The sequence below is a fragment of the Saimiri boliviensis genome, chromosome 1 (genome assembly GCF_048565385.1).
Source record: "Saimiri boliviensis isolate mSaiBol1 chromosome 1, mSaiBol1.pri, whole genome shotgun sequence".
NCBI lineage: Eukaryota > Metazoa > Chordata > Mammalia > Primates > Cebidae > Saimiri > Saimiri boliviensis.
This window is the reverse complement of record NC_133449.1, coordinates 287,257,205-287,275,049: the sequence shown is the minus strand read 5'-3', so window position 1 is coordinate 287,275,049 and position 17,845 is coordinate 287,257,205. Positions and strand designations below refer to the sequence as shown.

General features: G+C 42.3%; 1 protein-coding gene across 3 annotated transcripts in view; it reads left to right on the top strand.

Moving 5' to 3' along the window:
* The window catches only part of TRIO (trio Rho guanine nucleotide exchange factor), a 370,817-nt gene that overhangs the window by 181,129 nt on the left and 171,843 nt on the right, over positions 1 to 17,845 (top strand). For all 3 annotated transcript variants that reach the window (XM_039474054.2, XM_039474085.2, XM_074387142.1), the window contains exons 10-11: positions 9,645 to 9,767; positions 15,385 to 15,576. In XM_039474054.2, coding sequence (XP_039329988.1) covers positions 9,645 to 9,767; positions 15,385 to 15,576 — 315 coding nt within the window. The remainder of the gene's footprint in view (positions 1 to 9,644; positions 9,768 to 15,384; positions 15,577 to 17,845) is intronic.

The window sequence follows — 17,845 nt, the reverse complement described above, 5'->3', positions numbered from 1 at the left end:
TATTAGCAGTGTGAGAACAGATTAGTACAATGCGCCTGCAAGTCATGGGCGAGTAAGTCTTGGAGAGTAAGAATGTGAAGACCACAGAGACATCCATCAGCATTTCATTCACTGGTGTTTCCCAAGTGTCTGGAGGAGAAGACGTCAGTATTTGTTGAATGACTGAATGAGTAGTTGAAGAAATTTAGGGAATTCCCCAGTTTTGCTAATTAAAGATTCTTTTAGGTTGTTTCATTTATTATAAAATGGGGGAGGGTTGGTCTTATGTCTGGGAGATCTCCCTGAAGGAATGGAATCTTCGATTGATGTTGGAGAGCTGGAGGTGTCCAAGGAAGGAAATGATAATTTCAGTGCTTGGGAATTTTGAAATTATGAGATTTCTCATGAGGATTTTGGTCATTTGAATGCAAAATGAGGGTCTTTTATGCTGAATTCCAGCTGGAGGAGGGAATTTGGCATGTGTCTAAGAGGCAAAGCAACACGTCCCAGGTCTATAGAGAAGACATTTCACAGATTGGCCTCGGGCCCCCCCATTCCTTCAGCCTGCAAAAGCCAGCTGTGCAGGAAGCCTGTCGCAGGAGTTTTAGGTTGGCATCTCCTACACTACATCTGGCTTTTAAGTGAAGTTTGAGTTCTGAACTCCATTGTCATCTGCTCATTGAGTCAGGAGGGAGTTTTCTGATTCCACTTGTCAGAATCATGTAGCCCTAGCTGTTTAACACTCGATTCTGTTTTCACTCCCACACTCGCAGTTTTGATTGTGCCTCTTGATTAGAATGGCTACAGGACTGCCATCTTTTCTGAGTTATCTGTAAGAATTGGGGAGTGCTGAGTGGAGGCATAGGCTTGGTTGGGGATTAGGAACCACTGGGTGCAGGTAGAGGCTGCCTGCTGGTCTTCGTGGTGGGTCTGGAGCCAGCTCCTAATGACCTTCTGCAGTAGGGGGCACAGAGGAGATGGCACTGAAATGCAGTCATCACAGGAACCACAGCTGAGAAGGAGCTGAAGGAGCTGAAGGCGCTGCAGATTTAACGGTGAGAGGACAAAGGCTGGGGAAAGGGCTGGCTCCCTCCCACACACACCTCACCCAAAGCATCTTCACTGTCAGTCCGTGGTGAGTGCTGGACCTCAAAACTTCCCACTCTTTCCCCAGTCCCCATAGCCCACAAATGTTTGTTAATTCTGCGTCTGTTTCATTTCACTTTTAAAAGTTATGTCACACACACAATAGAATTTCGAGCTGGAGCCCTCTCATTTTCCAGGTAATAAAACCAAGCCTTGGAAAAGTCTAGTGGCTTGGCAGAAGCGCCAAGAACCTCGTGGTGTTTTTACTGCATTTTACTGCTCTGGGTCTGAAGAGATTGCCTACCTTGTGAGTTAAGCAAAGAATAAAATCAACATGATACTGAAGAAAGAATCTTGAGTGGTGCTTTTAGACACAGGGAAGGGGCTTTCTGAGAGAGAGAGAGAGAGAGAGAGAGAGAGAGAGAGAGTGTTTAGTTTCTTAGGATTAATGGAAAGGGAAAAGGTGAGGGGAGAGGAGCTTCCCATGACCACTCTCGAGCCCCACTCGGCTGCCTCAGGCCTCCCTTGCCCCCCGCATGGTGATTAGGCAGCTGGGGGTGAATGATACCATCTGGGGTCTTCCTGAGCTTGGTCTCCATGGGAAAGGGAAAAATAAGACCAGTGATTTCATGAGTAAAATATGCTCAGAGCACTGGAAAAGAAAGTGTGAGCTAGACTAGAACAGGATGAGCATGTGAATTCCAGTAATTTAAACTCAGAAGTATTCCTTCATTTGTGATTTTTACTTTATAAGTGAATTTCATTAATAGCATAATATTGAATATCCTTACAGCAGTGCCAAACACCAGCCTTTAATAAAAACTGACATTATCTGTGTGAAAGTCTTCCTTCATGGTCACCTACTTATGTTTAGCTGATCGGAAATGATGTTGCTCAGTCAATGAGTCATCTTTTGTTGTATATCACTAAAATGCCATCGTTTTGATAATCAAGAAAGCTCTAAATCCAGTATGTTCATTTCTCTCTCAGTTTACCCAGTGATTTAAATAAAAGACAGTGATTGAGCCACGAGTAACTAAAATAAATGGAACCAGGTTGTTAATTTTGGTTTTATAGAGAATATAGGCTGACAGAGAGGAAATATATTTTGCAACTGGAAAAAACCTGACTTTATATAAAAAGCAACAAATTCAGAGTACTTTAGATTTTTACCTTTGTTTTTCATTTGTTTCATGTATTTTTTAAACCGATTATAGAATCGGAGCTTATTTTCATTTTTGTGTGTGTAAGATGTGACTTAGAAGGGGTTCTCATTAATGTGACTTAAAACACAGTGATTGATTATGTATTGTCTCTTGAAAGCAGTGGCTGGAGTTGACAGATGATTATCTAATTTCCCTGCATGCTCTGGATCCAGAACTACCTGTAAAAACAGAGTAGCTTAGTATGTTCTTGGTTGCTTTATGTCAGATGTATTATGTAGCTTTTCAAGTAGCAATTCTAAAGATGGAAATCTAGTTTTAGAAATATTTTGAAGGTTTTCAGATAGTATTTACAAACTGCAGTGGAACATAGTAAGTTTGGAGTCGAGAAGACCTGCATTGGAATCTCTTTTCTTGGGCAGGTTACTTATCTGACCCTCAATTTCTTGCTTAAAAGAAATAATGGGCCGGGCGCGGTGGCTCAAGCCTGTAATCCCAGCACTTTGGGAGGCCGAGGCGGGTGGATCACGAGGTCAAGAGATCGAGACCATCCTGGTCAACATGGTGAAACCCTGTCTCTACTAAAAATACAAAAAATTAGCTGGGCATGGTGGCATGTGCCTGTAATCCCAGCTACTCAGGAGGCTGAGGCAGAATTGCCTGAACCCAGGAGGCGGAGGTTGCAGTGAGCCGAGATCGTGCCATTGCACTCCAGCCTGAGTAACAAGAGCGAAACTCTGTCTCGGGAAAAAAAAAAAAAAAAAAAAGAAATAATGGTAAAAGTCTGCTCTCTCTTTATTTGTAGCCTTTATTTGTGATTCAGGATTCAGAATTTCTCAAATTAGAAAAATAACACAGTGTATAATAATAGCACTTCCAGTGATTTCTGGACAGGCTCCCCCTGCCGCCCCGTAATCAAATGCATGGATAGTCAGTAAAGACTATAAGTACCCTCAGGTTAGGTTTTATTGACAGATGAATTTTTAGAACCAAGTTTTGGAATTTCATAGCTTTCTGTGGTTAAGAGATCATGAACCTCTATTGCCCTCCCAAGCAGAGCATAGAAGAGTCATTCGATAAATGAAGCTGATGGCAATGGCACGATACATAATGATGATAGAAAACTATTCTAGGAAGAATTTGCAACAAAGCCCTCTACATTTTAAAGGAAAAATATCATTTACATTGGTTTTCACATCATATGTTGTTGTAAGGTAGACTTTGACGTAGTCTCCTGTTTGATGAGGGTTTAGTGTATGTTTCTTAGTCTGTGTTGCTATAAAGGAATTTCTGAGGCTGGGTAATTTCTAAAGAAAGCAGGTTTATTTGGCTCATGGTTCTGCAGTCTGTATAAGAAGCATGGCTCCAGCATGTGCTTCTGGGGAGGCCTTGGGCTGCTTCCACTCACCGTGGAAGGCTAAGGGGAGCTGGAGCTGCATGTGCAGATCACATGGTGAGAGAGAAGCAAGAGAAAGAGGAGGGAGGTGCTGGGCTCTTTTCAACAACGAGCTTTTGCAGGAACTAAGAGTTAGAACCTACTCCTTCCCTTGAGGTGGCACCTGGCCACCGATGAGGGATCTGCCGTCATGACTGGAGCACCTCCCAGTAGGCCCCACCTCTGACACTGGAGATCACATTGCAATGTTAGACTTGGTGGGGCCAAACAAACCATAAAAGAGAGAGAGTGAGTGAGTGTGTGTGTGCGTGTTTTAACAAAATTTTAAATAGTAATTACTTAAAAATAGGAATCCATAAATAATCTGCAAGTCCTCCAATACTGAGTATAAGGTAGTAGGGACTAATTGACAGATAGGTTATACAGTATGTCCAGAACTCTGCAGCAGGACTCAGGGGAGGCAGTGCTGGTAGCCGGTTCTTGTCTCGTGTAATTGAGAGTTGGTAACTTTTCGCAGATTTACCCTAACCCAGTTTTGCTGAGCACTGTGACAACGCCATTTCCTTAGAGGTTGTTTACCCAATAGCCTGAACCAGAAACAAAAATGGAGCTCTTTCCTTTCTCATCTCACCTGTGTGTCCCGACAGGCAGAGGCAGTGCAGCCGGGAGGATGAGCCCTGAGGCAGGCGTCCTGGCTTCCAGTGCACACTCGGGCTTTCCCATAAAGCCACACCCTGCCTGTGTCTTCATCTGTAAGAGGATAGGGATCGTCCTACCTGGGGCTCACTGTGGGGATGGATGGCTCACCACAGGCACAGCCTTAGGTCAGAGGCTGTTTCCACAGCAGGTGCTCAGATGGTGAGATGATTATTAGTCAAATGTCGTAATCATACCACCGTCACATTCAGTCTTGCAATTAGGGCCTTAGTTTCCTTTTCATTACAAAAAGGGAGTTAAGCTAAACACTGTGCACAGCTCTCTGCCTTCTGACATTTGACTCAGGTGCTGAATGATGGTAGCTGTTTCAAGTGCGGGTGGTCCACTTTGGAACAGCCGTGACCTTGGGACTGTCATCTTGTCCATTAGAGGGCACTGGTGTACAGAGGAGTGAGCCCACACCACACCCTCTGAACAGAGGAAGGTGGTGGTGGTCTCCAAGCTTTGCTCTTCTGCCTCTGTGTAGAGTAGCCATGGGAAGGGATCAGCTTTTTGTCCTTTTTATCTGGAAGGGAAGCAGCAAGCCCCAGGCCAGCCTTATTGTCAGTGAGGTTGAGGTCACAGAGCAAATAGATGACAGGACTGTCTGGGGAGGGGGTGGAGGGTGCAGCTGGCTGGACTGGGTAGATAAAGGCCTTTAATTTGCTCATCTTTGTATGTTTTAAATGGAAAGATTCACAAGCATGTCTTTAAAATGTTACTTAGAACAGGTATATTGACTCAGGATCACTTGGTAATCTGAGTAATCTACCCATACTTGTAAGAGAATCAGCAGCCTCTTGGGGAGTTTGGTTTTGAATATTAGCTGGATTTCATAGCTGTCTGCAATTAATTTAATAAAGTGGAAATTATTGGAATTTGTACATATCCCTTTAAATTACTTTTGTGTTTATTGGAAATACAATTTCACCTGCTGTTTACATTTCTGTCTGAAGAAATCACCAATAAAAGAAAAATGCCCATTATAATCCAGGGTGGTTAGTTCATAGCAGCTTTCATTTCCAACTTACACTTCCTAAAATACTTTCATATGATTATAAAACAAATTTTTATTAATTTTAAAATACCATATTTTGCTTCCTCTAGCCCTTTCTACCAAGTAATGTTTATCGTTTATTTTTTGAAATTGTGGACTCTGTGGACTTTCCAGTAATCATCAGGTTTGCCGCTTACTGGTGACTTAATTTTTCTCTTTACTTAAGTAATATATGGAATATACTATATAGTTTTAAAAAAGTCTCCTTAGGCTTCCTGTAGATCTTATAGGCAGGTGAACTGTAGCAGAGGTGTTACTTGTGTACCTCTAAATCCTTTTCAAGCTAGAAATATTTGATACTTCTCTTTTGCATGGTTTGGCCTTATGCCCAGGGGCACATTCCATTAAATGCATTCATTGTCAAGGCTGAGAGGTCCAGAAGTTGTCCTGGAGACATTTCTTTAGCAGTAGAATAGACCTGTGTTTTATAATGTATACTAATAGATTGTAGGACACACAACTCATCATCTCTGTGTCTGCCTCGAAATCAGGTGGGGAGTGTACCACTACCTTACAGGACTCTGTCTCTCTCTCTCTCTCTCTCTCTCTTTCTCTCTTTCTTTTTTATATTCATCCTTGACATTTATAAGTCTTTATTAGTTAAGTAATAACATGTCAGTTTTTGCTTATGCTGATTAATCAAATAGAAAAAATATTTTAGAATCCATTATAAATATTTGTTTATTTTAAGACTCAAAATATAGGAGCTTTATACTACTTTATAAAATTCTTATTTTTGTTGACTGATAAATAGAAACAGAACTTTTAGTAAAGAAGATACTAAATGTATTATGATATATATGTTAATTTCCAAATCTCTTGTATATTTTAAAGCATATTTTTCAAAATAACTTTGAAAAATCCATTAATATAGAATGATTGTTTCTAATTATAAAATAGGTAGAATTATAATAAAGAAACTAAAAATTGCCCATATTGGAAGTGAAATCTAATATAAAAGATAGGCTTTATAGATTTATTTTGAATTTCTTCTCTGTGTTTTTTTATGTCTTCATTTATTATGTCTACTTTTATTTAGCAGTTTACTTATTAATGCTTTGTTTATGTTCTATGAGGTATTCTTTTTTAAAAAATTATACACACACACACACACACACACACACACATATGTATATATTTTATTGCACTTTAGGGACTCTGTCTTTTTAATCCCAAGAAAGAAAAATAATATACTAAATCCATGAGTTAAAATAATACACTCAATACACGAGTTAAAATAACGGGCTCAGTACAGTAGCTAAAGTAATGGTCTCAATACGCGAGTTACAACAGTGCACTCAATACACGAGTTAAAGTGTATGCTCAATATGCTAGTTAAAACAATGTGCTCAGTACACGAGTTAAGACAGTGTGCTCAATACACTAGTTAATGTGCTCAATATATGAGTTAAAGTAATGCACACTCAATATGCTAGTTAGAACAGTGTGCTCAATACACGAGTTAAAACTGCTCAATACGCACTTAAAACAATGCGCTCAATACACTAGTTAAAACAATGCGTTCAATACACTAGTTAAAACAATGCACTCAATACACTAGTTAAAACAATGCGCTCAATACACTAGTTAAAACAATGCACTCAATACACTAGTTATAACAATGCGCTCAATACACTAGTTAGAACAGTACACTCAATACACTAGTTAAAACAATGCGCTCAATACACTAGTTAAAACAATGCACTTAATACGCTAGTTAAAACAATGCGCTCAATACACGAGTTGAAGTATTGCACACTCAATACAGTAGTTAAAACAATGCGCTGGTTAGAATGATGCACTTAATACGCTAGTTGAAACAATGCACTCAATACACTAGTTAAAATAAGGTACTAAATATACTAGTTAAAATAGAATATGTACAGCCTGTGCCATCAGAAGCTTGAAACGAGATGGAAGGCTGCCATGGGTTCTGGTTATAGGCCAGGTCTCCGTTTGCCATGCCGACATTAAGATGCTTAACATAAAGGTCTTCAAATGCTCGCAGCTATGTCTGATTATCACCATTGGGCAGGTGAGGAACCTGAAGCTGAGAAGGAATAAGGAACTTGCCCAGGAGCACACAGCTAAATTCTACGTGGCTCTACAGGGGTGCTGGAAAAGGAGGGGTGGAAATGAGCCCAGGCTTGGCTTCCACCCCCACCCCACACCTTTCACACTTCTGATCTCAGTGCCTGCCAGTGCTACAAGGGTGTGTACAGAGGACCGTGAGAGGTTTGTTAAGGTCTGCAATTTACCTGAAATACTAACTTTGCTGGACCCTGAGCAGAAAGGACCCTCGGCCAGGCCCTCAGGTGTGAAGGTCAGTGGTTTGGAAGAACATGTCACACTCTGGTCCTCACTAGCTGCTGCTTTCTTTCCCTGTATCTGTGAACGTGGCTGATCTCTCTACAGTACAGTTGATCAAGGGCAAGGGATCCTTTTTGTAGCAAGGAAGCACAAGCTAAGCCCATTTTATTTTCCCATTAGCAGAGCCGTGGCTGGTTGGCTTCTCAGATTGCTCTGTAGACCACTGTCTTTGTTGTATGTACCTGTTTGTTCTTTAGTTCAATGTCATTTTGATCTGCATTGTCTGAATGTTTGTGTCCTCCCAAATTCGTGTTGAAACATACTCCAGGAGAGGTGGGGCTTCCAGGAGGGAATTGGGTCATGAGGGCCTCACCCTTGTGAATAGCATTAGTGCCCTTATAAAAGAGCCCGGAGAGAGCTCGTTTGCCCCTTCCTCCATGTGAGGACACATAGAAGGTGCCATCAGTAAGGAACAAGCCGTCACCAGTCACTGAGTCTCCTGGCTTCTTGATCCTGTATTTCATAGACTCCAGACTAGTTGAGTAGTTAAAGTAATGCACACTCAATATGCTAGTTAAAACACTGTGCTCAATACACTAGTTAAAACAATGCACTCAATACGTGAGTTAAAATACAGGAGTTAAAGTAATGCACACTCAGTGTGCTAGTTAAAACAGTGTGCTCAATACAGAAGGTAAAACAGTAGTCTCCAGACCACGAAGCCCTACATTTCAGTTGTTTATAAATTACCCAGTTTAAGGTATTTTGTTAGAGCAGGCAGAATGGGCAAAGAGAGCACCAGAGTTACAACATGCAAAATCTGAGTGAGCCTTCAATACTGTAGCTGTGCATTAACAAATAGGTTTGAATATTTAAAATCTTTTATTAAAGTTTTTCGTTTTTAGCTAAAGACATCACTGACTTAGTTTTTTTCTAGTTATCTCCTATTCATCAAAGAGGACAAAGTGGGCATTTGATGTCGTGTAAATATGCTTGGCCCTCAGTGTCTGCGTGACCACCCACAGATAACCAAAATCTATGCATGCTCAAGTCCTGCGTCTGGCCCTCTGTATATGTGGGCTTCACATTCTGCAAATACTGTAGTTTCAGTCCACACTTGGTTGTGGATGCAGAACCCTTCTGTACGGAGGGCCAATTGTATTTATTTTTTTAAAACCACGTTAAAGTGGACCTGTGCAGTTCAAACCCATATTGTTCAAGGCTCAGTCCTAGTTTGTTAGATATGTCAGTGTTTTGTGATTTAAGTGTGAGACTCAATGAACTACTCAGTTCCAACTATGAACTTTAAAACATCAGCTTGTACTGCTTTGCTTTTACTTTTTCTTTAGTGTGGTGGATTTCACTTAGCAAGAACTTTTAAGTAATTGAATTCATGGAATGCTTAGCTTTTGCAGCATCATAGTTTAAAGAATAAATTGCAAGATCAAGACTGAGGCATGTAAGTGTTAGGTTTTACTTAATGTGTTTTGAGTCTTCTGAAGAAGAGATGGAAAGAAACTGAATCTGTAGTTAAACTTGAATTGCCTTAGTTGTGTAGCTTTAAACCTTATAAAATTGCTAGGTTAAACTGGCCCTGTGTGGCTTCCTAATTACTATCTTATACAAAACTTAAGTCAGTTCGGTGGCTCAGTGGTGCATAAATAAATCGAGATTTAATTTAATCATTATTGCATGCAACGTTTCTACGTAGAAGGATTTAAACTTCTAATGTAAGAGATGATTAAAGTCCTGGTGGGAAAGCTGATGTGATTATCAGCTTGTAATTATCAAGTGAGTTAAATTAGTATCCAATTACGTCTTCCCGTTTTTATTTTTTTGTTTGCTTCTTGTTTCTTGCAGAGTTTTGACAACAGATGGAATCTTCATTGGATAGCCTTAAATATTGAACATGGGAGGACACTGTTTTTATAGCACATGTACTTGTACTTCATTGTAGGTGCTAGACTGGATCGAGAACCATGGAGAAGCATTTCTGAGCAAACATACGGGTGTGGGGAAATCTCTCCATCGGGCCAGAGCGTTGCAGAAACGTCATGAAGATTTTGAAGAGGTGGCACAGGTAAAACAGTGGCTTCCATTATTTTATCCCATAAATACCCATGTGGTTGATTCTGGATTACAGTTTAACTACATTTGAGGTAAGTTAGCATTAGCTTGATGTGTTTGACACCTCAGATGAGGTAAATGCTCTGATTCCAGAGTGACGTTGTCATTGCCTAGCAAAAACATGATTTTGTCAGGTGATCCTTTCTAAAAGTGATGTTCTTGGAACAGAAATGTGGCTTGGATGTTTTTGCCTTGTTTATTGTACCAGTGCCTGTCTACTAATTTGTGAAATTCCAGTTCATAGTCAGGAAGTAACAGTTCCTTTTGGGTTTCTGTAATGGTAGGCCAAGCATTGCTTGTCCTGTTTCCATTTCTTTAAATGTGAGTGCTTAGGAAACAGGAGCCAGGAGTCTAGTGTGTTCTGAATGTGGGATTTGTGGGGTTTGAGCAGTGGTGATAATATGCACAAGCCGTGTGACTTTGGACAAGTCGCTAACTCTCTAATGTTAACTTTCTGATCTGGAAAATAGGCCCAGTAATTTATTTAATAAGATTTTTCTTGTAGGCAACTTCTTTAAACTAGTGAGTTGTGGCTTGATGAAGTAATACAACAGAGATTCAGAAAGGAAGTGGTGAAATTTTGTGGTTGAATTCATTTAAAAATGTACTAAATATAGATACATTATATAGAACAATTCTGGTGTTCTGAGAAGGAGGAACCCAAAATTCGAACCTCATATTGACGTGGTGGAAGCGAGTCATACAGTGTAACTTCTGCAGACACAAGACCTAGCTGCAGGGGCCCTGAGTTTCAGAATTTGTTTTAGACACTGCTATAGTCACCTGAGGAAGCACTTGGATCCTTTTCGCGTGCAGTTTTGCAGAGTCAAGAACTTCATCGTGATTAATTTGAAGGTCCATTCCTTAATTTTGTACAGTGATTGTGAGTAGCTCTATCCTGTTGAATGAATCCGTGCTAATTGATGTATAGTGTGTGGTGTGAATAGCCATAGTGCATTTTCATGGGCTAGTGTAAAAAAAGAAATAAAAAATGCTTTTCATGTGAAACTTTCTGCAAATGACTGTTAGAAAGGAAGACACTCTTTAACAGTGACCTTCTACCTTCGAAGCAGTTGTTCATGTTAATGTTCCTTCTTTAGATTTAAAAAGTTATGATTACAACAGCGATTAAAGCCCAAAAAACTCGGGTTTGAGGAAGAATCTGGTTTTGAGAGCACAGAAGATAGCTTTACTGTCATTAGTAAATCTTTGGCATAGCATCCTTCATAAGTACCTACTCTGTGAATTCCTAAACCACCCTCGCTCTTTTCTGCTTATCCCCTTGGATTCAGATTACCTTCCAGAGATATAACCTGTCACAAAGTTATTATCCAGGAAGCCATTTCTGTCAACAGCTTTTCATATGTGCCATGTAATTATCTTGTCTTCCTGGATAAAAGAGTGTGTCATTCAGGAAAGCAGGAGACCTTGAGTTCTTTCTCTGTTTTTAGAAGAAAAGCAGACAAGTAACTCCCTGGTCATCACTTAACTCATTCATCTTTTGCAAGGAGGATACCGCGTCTGTGACACGTGAACATACAGAACATCCCCACACTTGTAGCATGCTCTGAATTCTGATTTGCATCAGCCACTGGAGCATGCAGATCTACACAATAGGCTGTCGTTTTGCAGTAAGTTCAGTTCCTAATATAAGATGTATGACTTTTAGTCTTTCAAAATAAATTACTAGTGGAGAATTCAGGGCAAATTATTTGCTATCAAATAATTTCCTTTAGATTGGCATGTATTTACAGGATATCAAATCTTCTCATCTGCTTTTTTTCCCTCATTGAAAATAACTTCCAAAATTTACTAATGTACTCCACTGCTTTCTGATTGCACAACAGTGGAAAACTTAATCTCTCTGAGCCCATTTTCCTCGCTGTGAAATATGCCTAATATCTACCTTCACCAGGTTGCTGTGATGAGAATACATGTAGAAATGCTGACCCTCGGCAGGCGCTCATGGTGCCATCTTTGCCTAGAACAGTATGATGGCTCAGATTACTCAGATCTTTTGGTGAATACTAGCCTTGTATTTAATTTTTGGACAGGAGCCATTAGAAGGCAAATGCGCTGAGACTTTGCTCTTTTAGCTGCAGGGTTGGTCTCACTAAAGCCGGCCAGAGGCTGTATTTAGAATCCAGCAGGAAGTAATGAGACTGCTCTGCCTGCAGTCCGCCACACTGGAGGATGCCAGAGTCCTATTACCCCTGGGCCACCTCACCTCGCTAAAACCCTCCCACTCCCACACCACAAAAAAGTGTGTGTCTGGTCAAATGCTGAGAGACATACATAGTTGTCTGTGTTAGGCTGTATCTGGAAAAATCCACACAGCTTCTTGGGTCTGCTCTTCGTGTTTGTGATGCTGTTCACTCTGTCCTGTGTACATGTGTTGCAGGGTGGTGGGCTTGTCTCTTGCGATGCCATGTTTTCCCTTCATGAATAGAAAAAGGATCCCTGGGAATGTGTGTACCTTTTAGATGATAATTTTAAGTTACTTGGGGCTTGTAATTTGCACTGTAGATGTATTAGCTCATCATTCGTCATTACATTTCTGTATTAATAAAATGCCTTGGAAGTTTTCAACATCCAGACTTTGTTGTCCTTTAAACCAAGCAAATATAATGAAAGTATGTAGGCCTCAAAGGCTCATTTTCCTTCTTTTTGCTATCTGTTCTAAGATCCAAAACTCCCTTATTTTCCAATGAATTCTAAGTATAGCCTCTGGTCATGGTTAGTGAGAAACAGCCCGGGGAGATGGGGGCGGTTGCAGGAAGAGCAGAGTCTACTGCACGTTTGCCTTCTAGTGGCTCTTTTTGTCTCCTTGAGTCTTACCAACTGCTCAAGAAAAAGGACGTTAGTTAGCTCCCCACCCAGGCCTGGCCTTACCTTATTCCCTTTAATCCCCATGGCAGGGATGACCCTCACACCACAGATCAGAAAATGGGCCCCGTGTGAGTTGCCTCAGGAACAGGATAGTAGGTACTGGACAGGAGAAGCCCAGTCTCTCAGACTCTCAGAATACTCTCTGACCTGACATCCTCCCCACTTTAAGTCCAGCATCTCAGCTTCCCCTCATGTGAGGAACTGGGGCTTAGGTATTGGTTGTTTTAACAATCCTAGCTCTACTGACTGTCTTGCTGGACAAGTTACTGGACCTCTCTGTGCCTCAATTTCCTTGCCTGTGATATGGGAATAAGATAGTATCCATGTCCTCCCGCTTTTCTGAGGCACAGTGTTAAGTGCCAAGAAGGGAGCATTTCTGATGAGTATGGTTGACATTAGCACAAGGAAATCTCTGTGCTCCTGTTGCAGAAAGACCCAAGGAAGGTATTTTTCCCATGAAAACCTGGCCAGGGGTTTTCAGGCATGGGTGCTGACACAGGCCCAACCAGCCCTGGCACCTTTTGCACTCCCTTGTGTTCTTCAATCACAAAATGAAAAGTGAAATAAACAAAGGCTGATTCACATCTCAGATCATTCAGAAATGTGCTTGTTCCTTTGGGACGTTTAAATAGTATCTTTACCTGTTGGAGTAGAGGTGGGAAATCTTTCAGAAATGTAATACTTGGCTGTTGGGAGGCCCTGTCATCTTTAGATCCATTTATCAAATATGAGAGGTGCACGATTCCAAGGCTGCAGTGGTGATCAGGAGAAAGCAGGATTCTGCTCTTTAGGCATGTGTGTCTGTGGCACTCTGGGTTCTGGGTACAGCTTGCTACACTGTTAGCTTCATTCAGCATGGAGGCCCCTTGTGCCCATCTTAGAGATGCAGACATGAGGGCTCTGAGGTGACGCTCAGCTGGGGGTAAGCAGAGACCTCCAAGCTGCCTTCCCTGGAAGGAAGTCACCTGCAGGTGAGGCCTCTGATGGTCAGAGAACCTTTGTAGACAAGAGCACATGCAGACTCTCTGCAGCACAGCCCTTGGTGTCAAGGCTGACCGTGGTCACAGGGACCAGAGGCCCAGGTGTCAGCTGTAGGAGGGGAGGGCCTGGATGAGAGAAGCTCCAGAGAGCAGTCCGGAATTGTTCCATAGGTGAAGCTGCTTTTCAGATCTATCTCCTGGTGTGTGTACACATGCACATTCACATGTCTGTTAAAAACCATGTATTCACACAAATAGCTCCAATTCCAGCCCAATGCGAAGAGTTAACTCAAGTTTTCTCCTTTTCTATATTTATAACTCCCTTTTCTCAAATAGAGAAACCTGGCTCCTATTATCCCTCAGATATTGGCTTACTTGGCATAATTCCATTCTCCTGATGTAACCTGTCTCCTAACTCAGAGGCTCCCCCTCCCCACTTAACGCCCTCACATCCTGCTCAGACCCTCACTGATGAGATGCCTTCCCTGCTCCCCTTATGACTGTGTTTGAGTAGGATGAAGATTCAGCTTGTTTCTCAAGAGAAACCAAGGACTTTCTGGGCCTTATTAGAAGGCCTGAGCTCTGTTCTTTTCCTGCCCTGACATTCCCTTCCTTTTTCTGGGCTCCCCTCCCACCAACAGACCCCTCAGTAGCAGCTTCCTGTAATAGCATCAGGGTTCTTGCATGCCTGCCTGTTGGAGGAGCCCACTTATAGCCTCAGATTACTAGGAATTAAAGTGATTTTTAGAGTATTTTAGACACCTATTTACACTTTGAGCTCTTTAAAACTCTCGTTGCTTTAGAGCCATAATGGTTATTATTTCCTTTTTCTCAAAAAATATGGCCTGGCAAGGTTGTTCACACCTATAATCTCAGTACTTTGGGAGGCCAAGGCGAGAGGATTACCTGAGCCCAGGAGTTCAAGACCAGCCTGGGCTGCATTGTAAAGCCCCATCTTTACTAAAATTATAAAATTTAGCCAGGCATGGTAGCACGTGTCTGTGGTTCCAGCTACTTGGAAGGCTAAGGTGGAAGGATCGCTTGAGCCCAGGAGGTCAAGGCTGCAGTGAGCTGTGATTGCACCACTGCACTCTAGCCTGGGTCACAGAGCGAGACTGTCACGCAGGCTGGAAAACAAAACAGAAAAACAAAAACAAAAAAATATATAGCCTTAAGTAGAAAGAAGATGAGCACACAATTACAACAAGTAGAAATGTGTGAAAGGGGACAGCAACTTCCATTTGTTTGGAACTTAACCTTTAGCTTGTACTTGGAGGATTATCATAAAGCATTGTATCGTACTGCAAGACATAGACTAGAATTCTCTGCTTGGTGATAAAACTGGAAGAAAAAGTGAAGCAGGCATTCGTTGCTGGAAATTGTCTCCTGACTCCACCTGGGCAAAAATCTGAAAGCTCTGAGTCACAAAACAGCCAGTAATTGCCTACAGATAGTCCGTCGCTACCTTCAATACAAGAGCTCTGCCGTGGGGTTGAAAATTTAACAATCTAAAACAACAGAGCAAAAGGAATTCTGCATAGAATTCCTAAAATCATCTCTCCCCATCATATTTTTCTATGTCTTTCATGTAAGTGATCACAAATATCACAAATTGATTGTGTTGCTATTTATTATGGCGCCCAGCTTGGCTGATTTGCTTTTTATTTACCTTCTGTTCCTCTCGGATGTTGTCTTGTGCAGAACACATACACCAATGCGGATAAATTACTAGAAGCCGCAGAACAGCTGGCTCAGACTGGGGAATGTGACCCTGAAGAGATTTATCAGGCTGCCCATCAGCTGGAAGACCGGATTCAAGACTTCGTTCGGCGTGTTGAGCAGCGAAAGATCCTACTGGACATGTCAGTGTCCTTTCACACCCATGTGAAAGAGGTAGGGCGCCAGGACACCAGAATACAATCTGGGCCTGAAAGGGTCTTTGAATTCTTTGGGAGGAACCTGAATATGGTCATAACGTGAGAAAGGTGGCAAGTTGTAAGACAGTGCTGAGTGTGTCTGCGTGGACAGGGAAAAGCAGGACTTGTGCTGGACTTCCTGTTGTATGAGTGCATGGCTGCCTTTGCTGGGGCTGTCCATAAAAAGAGGATCCATGAGGGTCGGGAGAGACAGAGAACGTCCGTTTCCATAAGTAGGGGACCTGCGTGTTGTTGGTCAGAGCTGTTGGGTTTCCTTTCTGGGTATGAACCTACTGTCATGATTGCCTTTGGATGTTATTAGACTTCTCTCAGATGCTAGTAAACATGACAGTTACCTAATATTGAGTTTAAATGTGCCAGAGTCAACCTAGACAAGTAATATTAAACCTAATGTCATAGGCATTAGGTTTCCTGTTGATCAGCTTATCTCATGATACGAAATAATGTTATTTGGTGTGTGAAAAATAGGTGGATACTAATTATACCTTGTATATATATGTTACTCTTGTTAGAAATCATATAAAATTACATGAAAGAAACTATTTTGTAGCTTTTGAGGAAAAGAGAATTTAAAATAAAAGTTCATATTCAGGGTGACTACAAACAGAGTAGGCATGTCAATTTACCACATCTTATTTCTGTGTAAGGAAGAAAATCACCAAGGCCCTTCATAAAGGATCATAACATATTCTAATACAGCTCTTGATGAATTGGAAATGAGGGGGCCCTTCTGGGTAACTGGGGATTATCACATGGAAGCTTGTGGTCATAGGATGGAAAGAAGGATCTGGAAGAGTAGGACTACTGGGGAAATAGGGGAGGATGAGGCCAGGCTTGCCTCCCTTCGAAGGATCAGCGCTCAGAGACCCACCAGTTCCATGAAAGGAAAAGAACTGCACTACCAGTTCTGAGACCTTGGGCAGTTAGTCCTCAGTCAGGTCGTTTGTCACTGGAATGTTTGGACTGCAGGTTTCCTTCTGAAACCTTGTGAGGCGGGGAAGGAGTGGAGGAGAGTACACCGCCAACTGCTGGGACCCCCGGGCTGTGTGCTCAGTCCTGCCGGGGCTGCTGCCTGGTGCCCTCAGTCCTTTCTGCTGAGAGGCTGTGCTTCTTGCTCCTGAGATGGTCATCAGGATAGAAACTGGCACAGCGAGCTTCTTTCCCTGTTCCTTAGAATGCGTCACTTAAATTGCTCTTGAAAATACTTACGAAGAGGCTATTTTTTCTGAGGAGACGCATTAAGTGGACATTGTTCTATGGCAGTTTCTAGTCATTGCTGCACGTGCCACCAGGCTGCAAGTTTCCTGCTCATCTTGAACTGAGCCTGTCTCTTGCTGCCCTCCTGCCTCTACTGGCTCCTTGCCCCAGCCTCTCTGTGGCACTGCTACCAGAGTAATTTTCTGAAATACAAATTTGAGTAGGCCATATCTCTGCTTTTACACCATCAGTGATTTTTCTGGTATATAGGGAACAGCCTGAAGACCTCTGCGTCCTCACAGCATAGATCACGTTTTTCCTTGCAGCCTGTTGTGCTGTGTCCTCCTCTTCCCCTCCCGCTCAACACAGCATCCCCGGACCCATGACTCTCTGGCATCTTTGAGACAGGACAGGCGTAGTTAGCGGCTCTCCCTGCACCTCCTAGAGCTCCCCTCACACGCACCTGTTCACGGCACTTGTCATGCGTGTGATCATGTGTTACTCTCTTTGCCATTGGTGTTAGCACTTTAGCCTCCTTTTTTCTTACATGTTTTTACACCCTTGCTAAGAGGGAAGGAGAGGGTTAAGGTGATCTGTGTATGAGAACAGATTGTGCCATAGTTCACTAAGCTGTGACATCGAGAGAACACAGGCCTGGAGCACAGCAGCCCGGACCCTTCCGAGGGCAAGTGCCTGGGTAGGGATGTCCAGTCTGCAGGTTCCTCATCTGGGGCCCTGGGACCACAGTTGCCCTGGACGCCATGGATGCCATAAGGGAGAGGCAGAAAGAGTGTCAGGCAGCTGGGAGCGGCTCAGAGGCCATATCAAGAGGCAGGGGCAGAGGGAAAGAAGGCCTCGCATCTGTGGCACGTGCCGAGCCAGGAGATTGGAGCTGGTATTTGTGTGGCAGCTTAGCAGTCTGAAGTAAGGATCTAGCTTCCTTATAGGGTGGGACTCTTCCCACCAAGAAGTATTTATGATTTAAGTCACCTTTTCAACTCTGCAATGGTTTTCAGAGAGCGGACACT